Source organism: Pholcus phalangioides, unplaced genomic scaffold (assembly GCF_987345545.1).
Source record: "Pholcus phalangioides strain wild (caught in Gottingen) unplaced genomic scaffold, Ppha-v1.0 ptg000015l_1, whole genome shotgun sequence".
Taxonomy (NCBI): Eukaryota; Metazoa; Arthropoda; class Arachnida; order Araneae; family Pholcidae; genus Pholcus; species Pholcus phalangioides.
In genome coordinates this window covers 4,273,797-4,288,323 of record NW_028301608.1, presented here as the reverse complement: position 1 = coordinate 4,288,323, position 14,527 = coordinate 4,273,797, and the positions used below count along the sequence as shown (strand labels likewise).

At 37.5% G+C, this 14,527-nt stretch overlaps 1 protein-coding gene across 2 annotated transcripts in view; it reads right to left on the bottom strand.

The window, feature by feature from the left end:
• Positions 1-368: 368 nt before the first annotated feature.
• Positions 369-14,527, bottom strand: part of LOC149075282 (uncharacterized) — a 29,033-nt gene continuing 14,874 nt past the window's right edge. Inside the window, exons 6-8 of one of the 2 annotated variants that reach the window (XM_089242614.1) lie at positions 7,531-7,743; positions 6,345-6,413; positions 369-3,194 (exon numbers count right to left, since the gene is read on the bottom strand). In XM_089242614.1, coding sequence (XP_089098740.1) covers positions 3,093-3,194; positions 6,345-6,413; positions 7,531-7,743 — 384 coding nt within the window. In that variant the 3' untranslated portion in view covers positions 369-3,092. The remainder of the gene's footprint in view (positions 3,195-6,344; positions 6,414-7,530; positions 7,744-14,527) is intronic. The other variant, XR_016193975.1, reaches the window with a different exon arrangement.

Here is a 14,527-nt window from a genome sequence, read left to right as displayed (position 1 = left end):
CGGACCCGTGTAAATATATAGGGTTCCTGATGTGGAGCCCTGCAGTCAAATTAGAAAATGAAATTAATCAACTCTGATGATTTTCTCTGCACAGAAGTTTTACATAGTGTGCCATATATATATGAATCCAAATGAAATTTTTAGTCTACCTTACACAGGGCTGCAACTAGATGCTTGGTCAGCCGGAGCAAGCACACATTTGGGCACCCCCTCATAATGTCGAAGGAGAGGTTAAAGAGTGAAATTTTCGCCCCCTCCAGTCCGACGCCCGGGGTACTAGACCCGCCTACACCCCTCTAGTTGCGGCCCTGACCTTACACATTAATTGTGAGGATCAAATTTTCCACTAATGTAATATACACCGAATGTTCAATGTATACAAATTTTATTCCAGTGGTTGATAACTTTATGATTTTACATGAATTTACAGATCAAAAATCCTCAAAACAATAGAAAAACACAAAAAACTACACTAATGTAGAGTCTAGATAATTTGTTCGGAAAGTTCAAGGTTCCATATATATATAATTTGAGGTCCTGGAATTTATCACAATTGCTTTTCTCAGAGCCTTACTTTTTCTGTTTTTTTTCACAAGGAATGTGATTTGTTTAGTTTTTCTATGAATTCCAGGTATTCTAATTTGAAGAGGAGTTTTCAGGGACTGAAAAGGTCTACATCCCTAGGTTAGAGTCTTCGTTGGGAGCCCCCAGGACAGAAATTTTCACAGATCCTCTATACAAAATTTGTACTGTAAAAAAACAAAAAAATCATATTTTCATATTGGGTGGCAGAGCTATATTAAGAGCATCATGGGCCCCTGGGCCAAGTGGTTTTCTGAGGCCCTAAAAGGTAAATCCCAAGAAAATTTCAAACAAATCTCATTTCTGTGAGGCCCCTCTTCTCTTGAGGTGCCCAGGTGGGCCCATGCATAACGACAGGGCTAGAGCCCCTGTCAGCTGTAGTTATAAAGAGGACATAGGACATCTACTGCACTTAAAATATTCAAAGATACATTTCATTGACAGAATACATTTTTATGTCTCTGACAGATCACAAAATTTTTAACCACATTACGAAATTCTCTAATTCAGTAAACTATAATTCGGTGAACCAAGAACTAAAACGGTAAAAGTATATGAATATATAGGCCCCAAAGAAAACAAGTTAGAACAATTTCATCAGAGAAGAATAAGTTCCAACCAGTCCGATGGCCCAGGGATGAACGACTTGGTATTTCTCTTAATTTTTTTTACTACACTGCTGGCCACCGTAAATGCAACACCCTGAAGGAAGCATGCAAATAATATGAAATTTACAACATGCATTAGCGGAGGTGAGATATGCAAATGATTAGAATTTCAGCGCAGACGCACATCACGCGCACTTGTGGCGCCACTTCAAAGCGCTATTTAAGGCTTGGAGATTTCGACGATTTGAAGTACGGCAATTGTGTTTTTCTTGTGGTTTTTTCAAAAAAAACGATCAATTATGCCTCGTAGAAAACAGCGATCATCTTTTGATCAAGTATCCGAGTTCGATAGAGGAAGGATAGTGGCCTACCGAGATTGTGGATTATCTTTCAGGGAAATCTGTAGTCGTGTTGGACGAAACCAAACAACTGTAATGCGGATATGTGATCGTTGGATGCTGGAGGGTACGACGGACCGACGTGTTCGATCGCATCCACCTCAGTGCACCACTTCACGTGATGACACGCGTATTGTGCACACATAAGCCACATCACGAACCATAGCACAGCACATTCAGTCTGTACCGCATCATCCAGTGTCTGCGCGTACCATTCGACGCCGTTTACAGCAGAGTGGTCTGTCCGCAAGACGTCCATTGCTTCGTCTACCCTTGACGCAGAACCACAGACGTTTCCGCCGCCAATGGTGCGATGAAAGAAGGATGTGGACGGCACAATGGAATGAAATTGTCTTTACTGACGAGTCACGCTTCTGTCTGCAACACCACGATGGTCGGATTCGAGTCTGAAGACACCGTGGAGAGAGGATGCTGAACATCTGCGTTATGCACCGCCACACTGGTCCTGCACCAGGTATTATGGTATGGGGCGGTATTGGATATCACTCTCGCACTCCTCTAGTACGCATTGCCGGTACTTTAAAAAGCCAGCGCTACATCTCCGAGGTGTTGGAGCCAGTTGTCCTTCCTTACCTTCAGGGCTTGCCCACAGCCATATTTCAACAGGATAATGCGCGACCACACGTGGCACGCATTGTCCAAAGGTTTTTCGTCAATCGCCAGATTGAATTGCTTCCCTGGCCAGCTCGCTCTCCGGATCTTTCGCCGATAGAAAACATGTGGTCCATGGTTGCTCAACGATTGACCCAGATTACATCCCCAGCTGTCACACCAGATCAACTTTGGCAACGCGTGGAAGCTGCTTGGTCTGCTGTACCCCAAGAACACATCCAAAGTCTCTTTGAATCAATGCCGAGGCGTGTGGCAGCGGTGATCTCCAACAATGGCGGCTACTCTGGCTACTGATTTTGGCAGGAACCACACTTCACAGAAGTCTATAAATTTAATCATTCGATGCTTGGTCAACATGTTATCTACAAAATAAATATTGTTGCGATATCTCTTGTCTTTCTTGGTGTTGCAATTTGGGTGGCCAGCAGTGTATATGGTATATTTGACGTAAAATAAATGTAAGGAGATTCCAAAAGTTGTTTTCTATTGTTTTTCTGATAATCCGAGGTAGCCTCGGTCATGTTCACCCCAGATTATCAAGACTCTACTGTACTTCGTGTTCAAAGATCCTTTTTACTGACAATGCATTTTTATGTCTCTTTGACAGATCACCACAACATTTTCAGCCACATTGCAAAATTATAAAAGGTAAATTCAAAAAATCAATGAGATCACTAATTAATTTTTTCAGATTCCTAAAATACTGTTTTCTTTCATATCACTGAGAGGTGCTTGGCCATATGCTTGTGCGATGAGCTTAATGTCATTTTTCTCTTCAATAAGAAAAAGTAGTACCTCTGTTCCTGAACAGTCCTTTGACAGATGCCGTATCAACATGAACCACAAAAATCAATGAGTTTAAAATCTGAACTTATTTTGTCAGCTCGGTTATTACAATGCGTGTTATAAAACCAACAAGAATGGCAAATACAACTGTAACAATCGTTCCATGGGTTACTCCAAAGCCATAAATCTATGGGGGAAAAATTATGAAATCAATTACCCTGCAAAATCAATTGTCTTATTAAAAAACAAGGCGATTAAAATATTAGTTAAATTAACACTATATTTCAATATTAAACAATAATTGAAAAAAACTTTGAACAAAAAAAAAAAAAGATAATAAAATTAAATGAGTATTCATACAGGGGGGTGTTAATGTACCGACAAACTCAGAGGGTTATTAGTAGGCATCAAGAGGAACAAAAATTGCAATGGAACATGGTGTCGCAAACCATGTTGAGAGGGTTAAAATTGCATGCAGGCGCTGAGTCCAGAGGAGATGAAAGGTAGATGTCAGTTGATCGCTGAATGTGTTCCTGGGTTCGCTCACCATATCTGACATAAGCAGTGTCGCAAAACGCATACGCTAGAGTAAGAACACGAGCTGCGGACGACATAAATTAGAGCTATTGCGGTAGTAAGCACGTGTAGCAGTTAGTTGTCTGTTTCAATGAGTATCGTGATGGCTGACTACATGAACAAGGAATACGCTGATATGCATCTGATTTATGGTCGAGCAGATGACAATGGGTGCTTAGCACAGCAGATGTACAAACCGCAATATCCGATGAGGCATTGCCCGCACTGTCCGGCATTCGTTTTTACGTTGTTATAGACTGTGCAATGATGGCAGAGGCCACCACTTCCAACAACTCTTGTAATAATTAATCAAATAAATCTAAATCTTTTCTAGTTATTATTGTACTTTTTTGTTGTTCTATAGTGACGTCGAAACCTGCATGTGTTTTTCGTAATTTTCACCCTCTCAACGTGGGGTGCGACACCATGTTTCATTGCAATTTTTGTTCCTCTTGATGCCTACTAACAACCCTCTGAGTTTGTGAGTCCATCAACAGAACATCCTGTATACTGGAAAAAGAAACAGAAATGAAGTAAAAAGTCGAGGAAAAAAAATTCTTTCTAGAATGAAAGCTACTGTATTTTTAAATATGGGTGATTTTCACCAAAGCAGAGACACAATAGAGTTTGAAGGCTCTATAATAGAAAATACAAAAGAAAAAGTCAATTCTAAACCCTTTCTAACCCTTGGAAAAAAATTATTAGTGTGGTGTCCACACATGTAACTCATCAACAAAAGTTTCTTCCCCCTTCCACTACTGGGGTTACCAGATTCAAAAACTGAGAAAGAAACAGTGGCCTTGGAGCCGGGGGTGCTCGAGCACACACTGAAGTTTGTATAACAGGTCCGAGCACCCACAGAATTGATTCAGAAATTGAATTTTCCTACATGGAACTAAAGACGAGCACCCTCAGGTTCAAAACACTTCTGTGCGCCCCTGGAAAGGAGGACACTTAGCAGTGCACAATTGTCCTCAGTTGTGAAAATAGGAAAACGTCACTTTTACCTATTTTCACAACAGGTGGTGCCACTATACTGACCAAAAAACACACACACACAATCACCACCACAATAATTTTCCCCCAACAAAAACAGAATTGCTTACATATAGCCTGGAGCAGGTTGAAAGGTTTTCTTTCTCCACCTTAAGGTTTTTTTCTCTCTCAGAAGCGTTGCTTTTTTTTGTTGACAGACTGTTTGCCATAGGAATCAGCATTGTGTTGTTCACACCCTATTTTCTTTATTTCTGAATGGAAGAGGCAACACCCTACTCACTGCAGTACACAGCATTAGCTGTTGGTGAGCAAACAATGATGTTCTTAAAATAATTATTGTGGTTTTGTTCTTCGAGAATTGTTTTCAGACTGCCTTTTTCATAAGCTGGCCCATGGTAGCAAGCTGGACTGCAGAATTTCATCTACCCTGCTTGGAGGCACAACTTGGGTTCTTATATTGTGGGAATTTTGACAGCAATTGGCCAAAGCATGTAAAAATGTGTGTGGGGGAAAAACACACCAACTCATATTAATGAAGAGATATATTTCAAAGTAAAAAAAAATCTCCCAGGAAAAAAAAGATAAATAATTCTGGAAACCTGAACAGGACAAAAGGGGTGAATTTTCTAAAATGTAGGAGGACAATTGAAATGACATTAAAAAGTAGAACTTCTACCCTACTCACTACCCAACTGTTTAAAAAAATTGCTGTGAGGTAATAAAACCTCTTCCAAAAACAATGGGGGGGGGAAGAGGGTATATCTATACACATTTGAACACAAATCACCCCATTTGGAATCACTTGTACCTTCTGCATACATTCCACTTGCATTACATTGGATCAGGCTCAGCTATACTTGGTCTGCATTGAGGTTGAACCTCTGGTTCCAGATATTTAAATAATTATATAATTATTTTACTTCATCATATTTTTATTAATATATTGTATTTGTTACTCTCAATGGAAAAACTAGTACCTTTTATCAAAGCACATAAACCATTTTTTTCTCTATTAAACAATGTCATAACATTAAAACTGAGCCAAAACTTATGGTTAAAAAATTTTTCTTTTATTGATTTGTACTTATTGTATGCCAAAATGCCCTTTAAAAATGAAATATATATATATTTTTAAATTAATCAATTAAAATTTGTTCGATATATTTACTAGAACTGTTTGAGTTAGGAGATACACATATTGCACACCAGCAAGAACAAACAACTTACAACTCAAAAATTCACAAATTTGAGTTAATTCCACATATTCGAAACAACATTTTTTTCCCAACAAGTCATTAATATTCACATTCTTGTAGTTACAAAACTGGCTACTAAGCAACAAAGTTTCATTCTAGTAAACAGCCTTTTGTATTGAAAAAGTGAAGTTTATTTTCTTTATTCTGCAACTTTAGATTTTTTTTTAGTTATATTATTCTTGCCGGTGTGTGATATGTGTGTCTGAGGTCTTAACTTGAAAAAAGAATCATTAAAAACATTTAAAACCATTAAAAGTGAGGAGTGAAGGGGGATAAGAGCTCACCATTAACTTAGAAGCCATTTTAACTGATTTTTTCCACGATGTTTAATGAATTTTCAGATCCATACAAATGTGCCAAAAATCTGTGCATGTTACTCATGAGAAAACCACAAATAATTACATTATATTTTTATTATAAACATTAGATCGAAATAACACAAAAGGTTTTTAGAAGTTTTGAACGAAAAAAACTATGGCAGTAATAAAAATTAATAAATAAAGACTTACTGGCATTTGCAATGGATTTAAAACCATAAATTGGAAAATTTTGAGTCGTTCTTCAGTAGGATACAAACTCTAAAAAACAAAGTAAAAAATTTTAATATTTTGAAGAACTTACATGCATATCAAGCAGGAAAGGTTAAAAAAATATTATTCTACATCATCATGGGTGCACAAATGTGAGCCTGCTAGCTAATTCTGAAATTGCAGAACAAGGAAAATCACAAAAACTGCGACCTAAAAAAGACTGTACGAATGGAAAAATTAATCTAAGTCCAGTGTCCGATGCTGTGTATCTATGTACATGATCCCATGATGTTGCTTCGGCAGGCTGTTGACAAAGGGATTGGGGGGGGGGGGAAGATGTCAGCATGCAACGGCGTCCAATGGGGAAATATGAAGTTGTTGTAAATTTGGGAATGTGTCCTGACAAAGGCCAAAATTAAAATTAAAATTATCTGTGGAATGGAAAATGGTTGAATGCTGTAACTTTAGGGTTTTGTATAAAATATCCACGTTCAGTATATTTGACAGATAAGTAATGAACAAACTTATACCTACAATTTATTTTATTGCATAAATATATCTAGCTAGCACAGAAGAACGTTTCTTTATCATTTTTATAACTGCTATATTATTAAAATGAAGGATTCTTATGTACTTCAAATCATGTTTAAATGAAAATGTTTTTGAAATAAATGAGCATCAAAGTTGATTTTTAAAAAATTTTACAAAATATGAGAACACTCAGGAGGTCACACCTACCATATGCTACATTTCGGCTGCACAAGAAAATTAATGCATGAAAATGTTTCTCTTAGTAATTTTTTCATCTGAATGTGGAAATCCTAAAATAAAAAGAAATTAAATTTCCCCACACAATAAAGTGTTATAAACTTTGACTAGTTTTAGGCACTTTTTTCTGTGGGTTAAGTAATATACAGCTATATCTATCTATTCCTTCTAAGCAGGCTGTCTTAACTAATCTAATATAAAGGAGGACAAAACATCTTGGGGGGGGGGGGGAATAAATTCTTTTCACCTTCTGTAAAAAAATGTTTATTAGAGCAGTAAAACACTTAATTTAATTGCATTGACATTCAGGGGATTTAGCAGCAACTAGGAAAAAATAGAAATATACCTGCATTAGGCAATAAAATAGTGTGATTATATATAAATTCAAAATACTCACTCGTAGAAAACGCTGACCCTCAAAATTAACTTCAGCTATAGCAGATGAGAGTACTATCAAATATATCAGGGGAACAGCAAACTGAAGAATGTCTGTTATGGTTGCAGGATGTGTGAGCCAGTGCACTAGATATGTTGAACATCTTAATAATACTAATGCCATAAAACTTGCAAACCATCTTTGCAGTGCCAGAGATGAAAAACGAAGACGACGCTGTAAAAAAGAAACCATGTTATTGTACCATAATTATATCATTATAGGTATAATATATGCCATGCTATGCCAACCAATAAAATGTAATGTTCAATGAACATGGTAATATATATATATATATATATATTGAGGTAATTTTTATATCCACTGCAGGTCATGTGTATTTACACACATCATTCTAGAGCCAGTGGCACTTGTGTTTTATCATGCACATATTTTCAGTGTTTGCAGCATTTATTCTATATCCACACATTCTGCTTCTTTTCATTGCGTGAATATTGCTAATGAAAAAATCTGAATATTATTAACTCATCATGATATAAACTTGAACAGGTTTCCAAAAACATAGTTTCAACCAACAGCATCATCGAAACCTGTTACACCAAATACAAGCAACTTTTTCAGCAAGAACTTGGAAATTATGGATAATGGAGACGTTTTCAAATTTGAAAAATTAGTTATCCCCGGGATGTTTGTTACGTATTACACTTTAATTTTAATTTTGCTATTTTAGCAAATTGTAATCAAGTGTAATTCCACTTGAATTTAACTGTAAGGTGTTAAGTTTATGACGAGTAATTTTTTAAATGCTTTTCTTCAACTGCACCACTTATTCCAAAAAATAAGAGCATTTTGATTTATACAAATACAACACCACAACAGGCAAAATGCCCAACGAGGTGGCTGAGAAAAAGATGCCCATAAAAATATGGATGTCATGTATTTAAAAAATACAGCAACCCAATTAAAAATGCAATTAACAAAAATTATAATCAATATATACACATGATAAAATACTATACAATGCCCATAAAGAATACTTATGGTTGTCATACTAAGTATGGATAGCTTCTCGATTTACCCCAACATGTTTATTGTATAGTCGGACCCCCATATTCGCAGTTTCCATATTTGCGGTTTCCGTATTCGTGGTTTTTTCCTTTATTGGAATTTTTCTCTAAAATACTCAGCAATCGTCATTCACGTGTTTTATTTACAAAATTTGAGTTGTGCTTGTTTAGGATGGCTCATTTTTCTAGTGCTACTGATAATGCTTTGAAAAGGTAAATCAAAATGAAAACTTGACAAGAAAAATTTGATATATTGACTGCTTGGCGAAGTCAATACCTTCTGTGGTCCGCCATTATGGAATCAACGAATGTTCAGTGAGTTATATCAAGAAAATGGAATCTGAAATTCGTTCAGCCGTAGCTGTAGCCACACCTGTGGCAGTCAAAACTTTGCAGCATCTATGGGATCCATGTGTTTCACGTACAGAAAATGCTGTGGTTTGTGGGTACAAGACTGACACAAAAAAGTATTTCAATTGATTGTAATATTATAACAGAAAATGCGAAAAATTTTACTATTCCATAAGGAAAGGGCTGGTGAACCGTCTATTTCATCAGAATCTTATGCAAGTAAAGGTTGTTTCATAGGTTTAAGAAACGATTCAGTTTGAGCAATGTAAAAAGTACTGGCGATCAAGCCTCTGCCAACCAGGAGGCAGCTAGAAAATTTCGAAAAATTTGTAGAAAACTATTAAAGAGAAGGGTTATGCATCTCACCAGGTGTTTAACGCTGACGAAACTACACTATTTTGGAAGAAAATGCAGCAAAGAAGTTAAGCAACAGGAAGAAAACGAGCTCCTGGTTTTAAGGCAAGTAGAGATAGACTTACTATGTTGTTTTGCGCAAATGCGTATGAGTACATGATAAAGCCCACCATCATTTTCAAATCTGCGAATTCGCGAGCGTTGAAGGGAAGGATAAGCCAAAGCTCCCAGTATTTTGGACGAACAATAAAAAGGCTTGGACTATGAAAATACTTTTCCTGGATTAGTTTAAACAGTTTTTAGTTTCGGAAGTCAGGTGGTACCTTGTTAGTGAATACATGCTATTCAAAGTTCGTTTGATATTGGGTTGACCGAGGAGGAGTTAATGCAGCTAACTGTTACTGAAAGATAAATAAGATCGAGATAAAGAAGTAGAAGACAAGTTCACCACAAGTAACATAGCGAAAGGGATTCTCAAGCTGAAATCAGCAATAGATTATTTTCATAACATAAATCCCTCTATTTTACGTTCTTCACATGTAGAAAAATTAGTAGAGGAAGCCTTGCCAACATACTCCGACATACTTAATCATATGAAGAAGACACGGCAAACAGAAAAATGACAACAACACAACATTCTTTCAGAAAACATCGCGAACAATCGGTGCATCCTCTTTTACATTCCCTTCTACCTCTGCGTCACCCTGCTCTTTCTCATGATATTCAATAAACGAGATATACAATAAAAAACCTATGGTTTCTGTTATTCGCGGTCACTCCTGGAACGTTACCCCCGCGAATATGGGGGGCCGACTGTATTTCTTTTTAAACATGTCAATTGTATTACAATTTACTACCTCCGGGGGTAAGCTGTTCCATTTATTAACAACCCTGTTAGAGAAAAATTCCCTGCGACACCATTTGTGTTGTGAGTAAAAAAGTCAGTGTGGAAATAAAAGTTGTAAATACAAAATGAGTGTAAAAACAATCATTACACATCTTCTAAATGCAGAATACCTCCTTATAAGACAATCACACAATATATATATATATATTTCCCAGAGCTTCTATTCATTATTTTATCATAAAATTTATTTGTTACACAGTGTTAGAATTAAAAAATAAAAGTCACTGGTCCCACATACCAGTAAATACATGAACCTACTGGTCCATAGACATCATGACTGGTCCACTAAATGAAATCTGTTCTAAATAATAATAAATTTTCCCAAATATATTAACATTTAGAAAAATAATATACCACCAAAAGGGTGCAAAAAAGAAAAATCACAGAACTGAGTCTGTGATTCTCCCGTAGGAGATTCGTCCACGCTCAATGTATCACCGCGGAGAGGGGCACAATTTTTTCTCAGTTATCTCAAACCAGCAGACTGCCAATGATTTTTAATGCTGTTATATATATATATATTATGGTAAAAGCCTGAAGACTGTGGTAGTCGAGTGGTTATAGTGCCGGACTCGTGATGCGAGGATACGGGTTCGAACCCCACAGTGGTGGTCGGCTGAAGTTGGTTTTCTGTGGTTCCCAACTTCAAGGCGCAAATGCGAGCCGATCTCCCCGTTAAAAAGTCTCGCCACAGAGAGCAACAGTCCTACAACGGTAAATCATTCAACCATAACACTTCACTCATAGTTAGAAAAACTGGGGGCAGATGACAGTACTACACATAACAAGCATTACACAGAAACAAACTTTACGTCAGGTTGCACTACACGTACACGCACATTCCCGCATGTACCGATTCGTTGGGGGGTTCCGCGGGGGGGGGGGGTGGTGCATGTGTGATGTAGCAGTAGTAGGTAGGGCCTCCAAAAAATGGCTCGGGGATCCATGATGTTCTTAAGTCAGCCACCTCGTTGGACAATTTGCCTGTTGTGGCGTTGTATTTGTATTTGTATTTGTAAAACCTGGGTTTTATCAGGACGAGTTTATAGAAGCCCAAAATACACTTGTAAACATTTTGGACCTTTATCAAATCAAAGTACGTTTTTAATGAAGAAATTAACCATCATGATTCTAATTAATTAATCATTAACAAATGAATTAGCTGTTCTCCTGAATTAATTCAGCAATTACTAATTGAAATTATTTTCTTTTTGATGCTAAGCAAGTGATTATTAATCATAATTAATTTTAACTAACTAATCTACTCTGACCATCAACAATTATTGTGATGGTCAATTGATTCATTAAAAATGGGGGTTTTAACTTGTGGCGCTACTTGTCTTGTACAATTTTTATGTTTTTATTATATTTTTTATGCCACTTGCTAGCTAGGCATTATCTAGTGTGTTCTTGTATTGGAGTTCAGTCTGGCTCCAACTGTCGACCGAACATGTCCTAAAACTCTCTCTCTCTTCTATTAAATAACTAAAAAAAGAAAGGAGTCATGACTGTATGTTTCCGAAATAACAACCAGACACATCCACCAGCACTAGCATCACCATAGTACTGGTGACCCGGGTAAAGCAGATGTTTGACAGCCACGAACTCGAAAGCAGACGAAAACAAGTACTCTTTCTCGCTTCGTAATATGTTACTTGCTGCCTTTCTTCTTTTTTTCCCTGTGTGTGGTGCGTTGGCTGACTGATTGAGGGGGCATCTCCTCAATTCCCTTCCTGGATTGTGCTGAACTTTTTTTGGATATGCCGAACGCTACCGAAGAAACAGGTATGTCTTCTGAATTAGAACTTTCGCGTGTTTCTTTTCGCGCGCCTTCGATTTGGAAATCCGATGTCGATCTTTGGTTTCTTCAGATTGAATCGAACTTTAAAATTGCCGGAATTACTGATCCTAAAACGCAATTTCACTGTGTTGTGACAGCTCTCGATGTTGAAGTGTTATCATATGTTAGCGATTTGACCAGAGCTTCTGTTACAGACGATTCTTACAACCAGTTAAAAACACACATTTGTCAACAGTTTTCACTGTCGGAAACTTCCCGCTTACGAGTTCTACTCCAAGAGCTCACTCTTGGGGATAAGCGACCTTCTCAGTTGTTGCATGAGATGCATACATTAGCTGGCAAGAAAATTTCAGATGAAGTGCTTAAAACCCTTTGGTTACAACGTTTGCCTATCCATACACAGCAGATACTTTCTGTTAGTAAGGATACATTGCCGGATTTAGCAGAAATGGCAGATAAAATTACCGAAGTCACTGGGCACACACCGACTATTTCTGAGGTCAGCCGTAATGAAACCATCAGCTTGCAATCACTTCAAAGTCAAATTTCGACTTTGACCGTTGCTGTTGACCGCTTATCCCGCTATAGAGAGAAAAATTTTAACAAAAAGGGAAGAGTTCGTTCAAATTCTCGGTCTAGAGAGAGGTCTAGTGGTGATGGTACACCCAAACGTAAACCTTATTGTTGGTACCATTTCAAATTCGGTCGAAAAGCATCAAAATGCATTAAACCCTGTGATTGGTCGGAAAACTAACTGGCCCATCTGTTTTGGCGACAGCAGGTGATGGCCGGCGTTTAGTTCGCCTTTTTGTTCATGATCGAAAATCCGGTACTGGTTTTTTAGTGGACACAGGCGCTAGCATTTCGGTTTTCCCACGAGATACACAGGTACATAAAGCAGCAGATACAAACTTTTCGCTATACGCAGCTAATGATACTAAAATTTCTACGTATGGTTGTAAATCTTTATCAGTGGATTTAGGGTTACGCAGACTATTTAGATGGTCCTTCGTTATAGCTGATGTTAATCGCCCGATATTAGGTGCTGATTTCTTAGAACATTATGGTCTATTAGTTGACGTAAAAAAGTCTCGTTTGATTGACAGTTTGACTTCACTTTCAATCAAATGTAGCAATGCCAGTTGCCCTACATTAGGCTTAAAGACCATTAGTGGAGATTCACCCTACTTGAAAATTTTATCTAAATTTCCTAATCTAACGAATCCTTCTATGCTTGGGGCTACTTCTAAAAAACACTGCGTTACACATTGCATTACTACTAAAGGTTCTCCTGTCTTTACCAAAGCCCGCAGACTTTCTCCAGAGAAACTTGCTATTGCAAAGCGTGAAGTTCAAATGCTAATGGATCAGGGCATACTGAGACCTTCAAAAAGTCCATGGGCAAGCCCGATACACATTGTTCCTAAACGTAATGGAGAATACCGTTTATGTGGGGATTACAGAAAACTTAATTCTATAACGTGTCCAGACAGATATCCTATACCACATGTACATGATTTCAGTTATGGTCTGCAGGGAAAAAACATTTTTTCTAAATTGGACTTGGTTAAGGCTTATCATCAGATACCTTTAGATCCTGAGTCTGTTGAAAAAACTGCCATTATTACCCCATTCGGACTTTATGAGTACTTATATATGTGTTTTGGATTGTCTAATGCGGCACAATCATTTCAACGGTTCATAGATATTGTCTTAAGAGACTTGAACTGTTATGCATATTTAGATGACGTACTAGTTGCATCAACAACAGAAGAAGAACATCTTAAAGATCTTGAATTAGTTTTTGAACGTTTAAACAGTTTTGGTATAATTCTTAATCCTGATAAATGCATATTTGGGAAATCTGAGATAGAGTTCTTAGGATTTTTGGTTAACAGCAACGGCATTTCTCCTTTGCCAGAAAAAGTCGACATTCTTCGTAATTATCCGCAACCAAAAACGGTTGATGAACTTCGAAGATTTCTAGCAATTCTCAACTTTTACCACCGTTTCTTGAAAAACGCAGCATCTGACCAGGCTCCCTTACACGATTTGGGCAAAGGAAAGAAGAAAAAAGATAAATCTCTCATCGCCTGGTCGGGGGAAACTATTGCTGCTTTCGAAACGTGTAAACATGCTATTACCAATGCCACGCTTTTGGCTCATCCTAAACATGATGCTCATCTTTCGTTGACAGTCGACGCATCAGATTTCGCTCTCGGAGCTGTTTTACAACAAACTTCCGATGGTGTCGTCGAACCACTCTCATTTTTTTCTCTAAAGTTAACGACAACTGAAAAGAACTATAGTACTTATGATCGCGAGTTGCTTGCGGTTTATAGTTCTATTAAACATTTCAGACACATGTTAGAAGGCAGACCATTTACGATCTACAGTGATCATAGGCCTCTAACTTATGTTTTTCACAAAGTTAATGATAACAGCTCTCCCAGACAACGACGTCATTTAGAGTATATATCACAATTTTCTACGGACATTCGTTACATTCAGGGTGAGCGA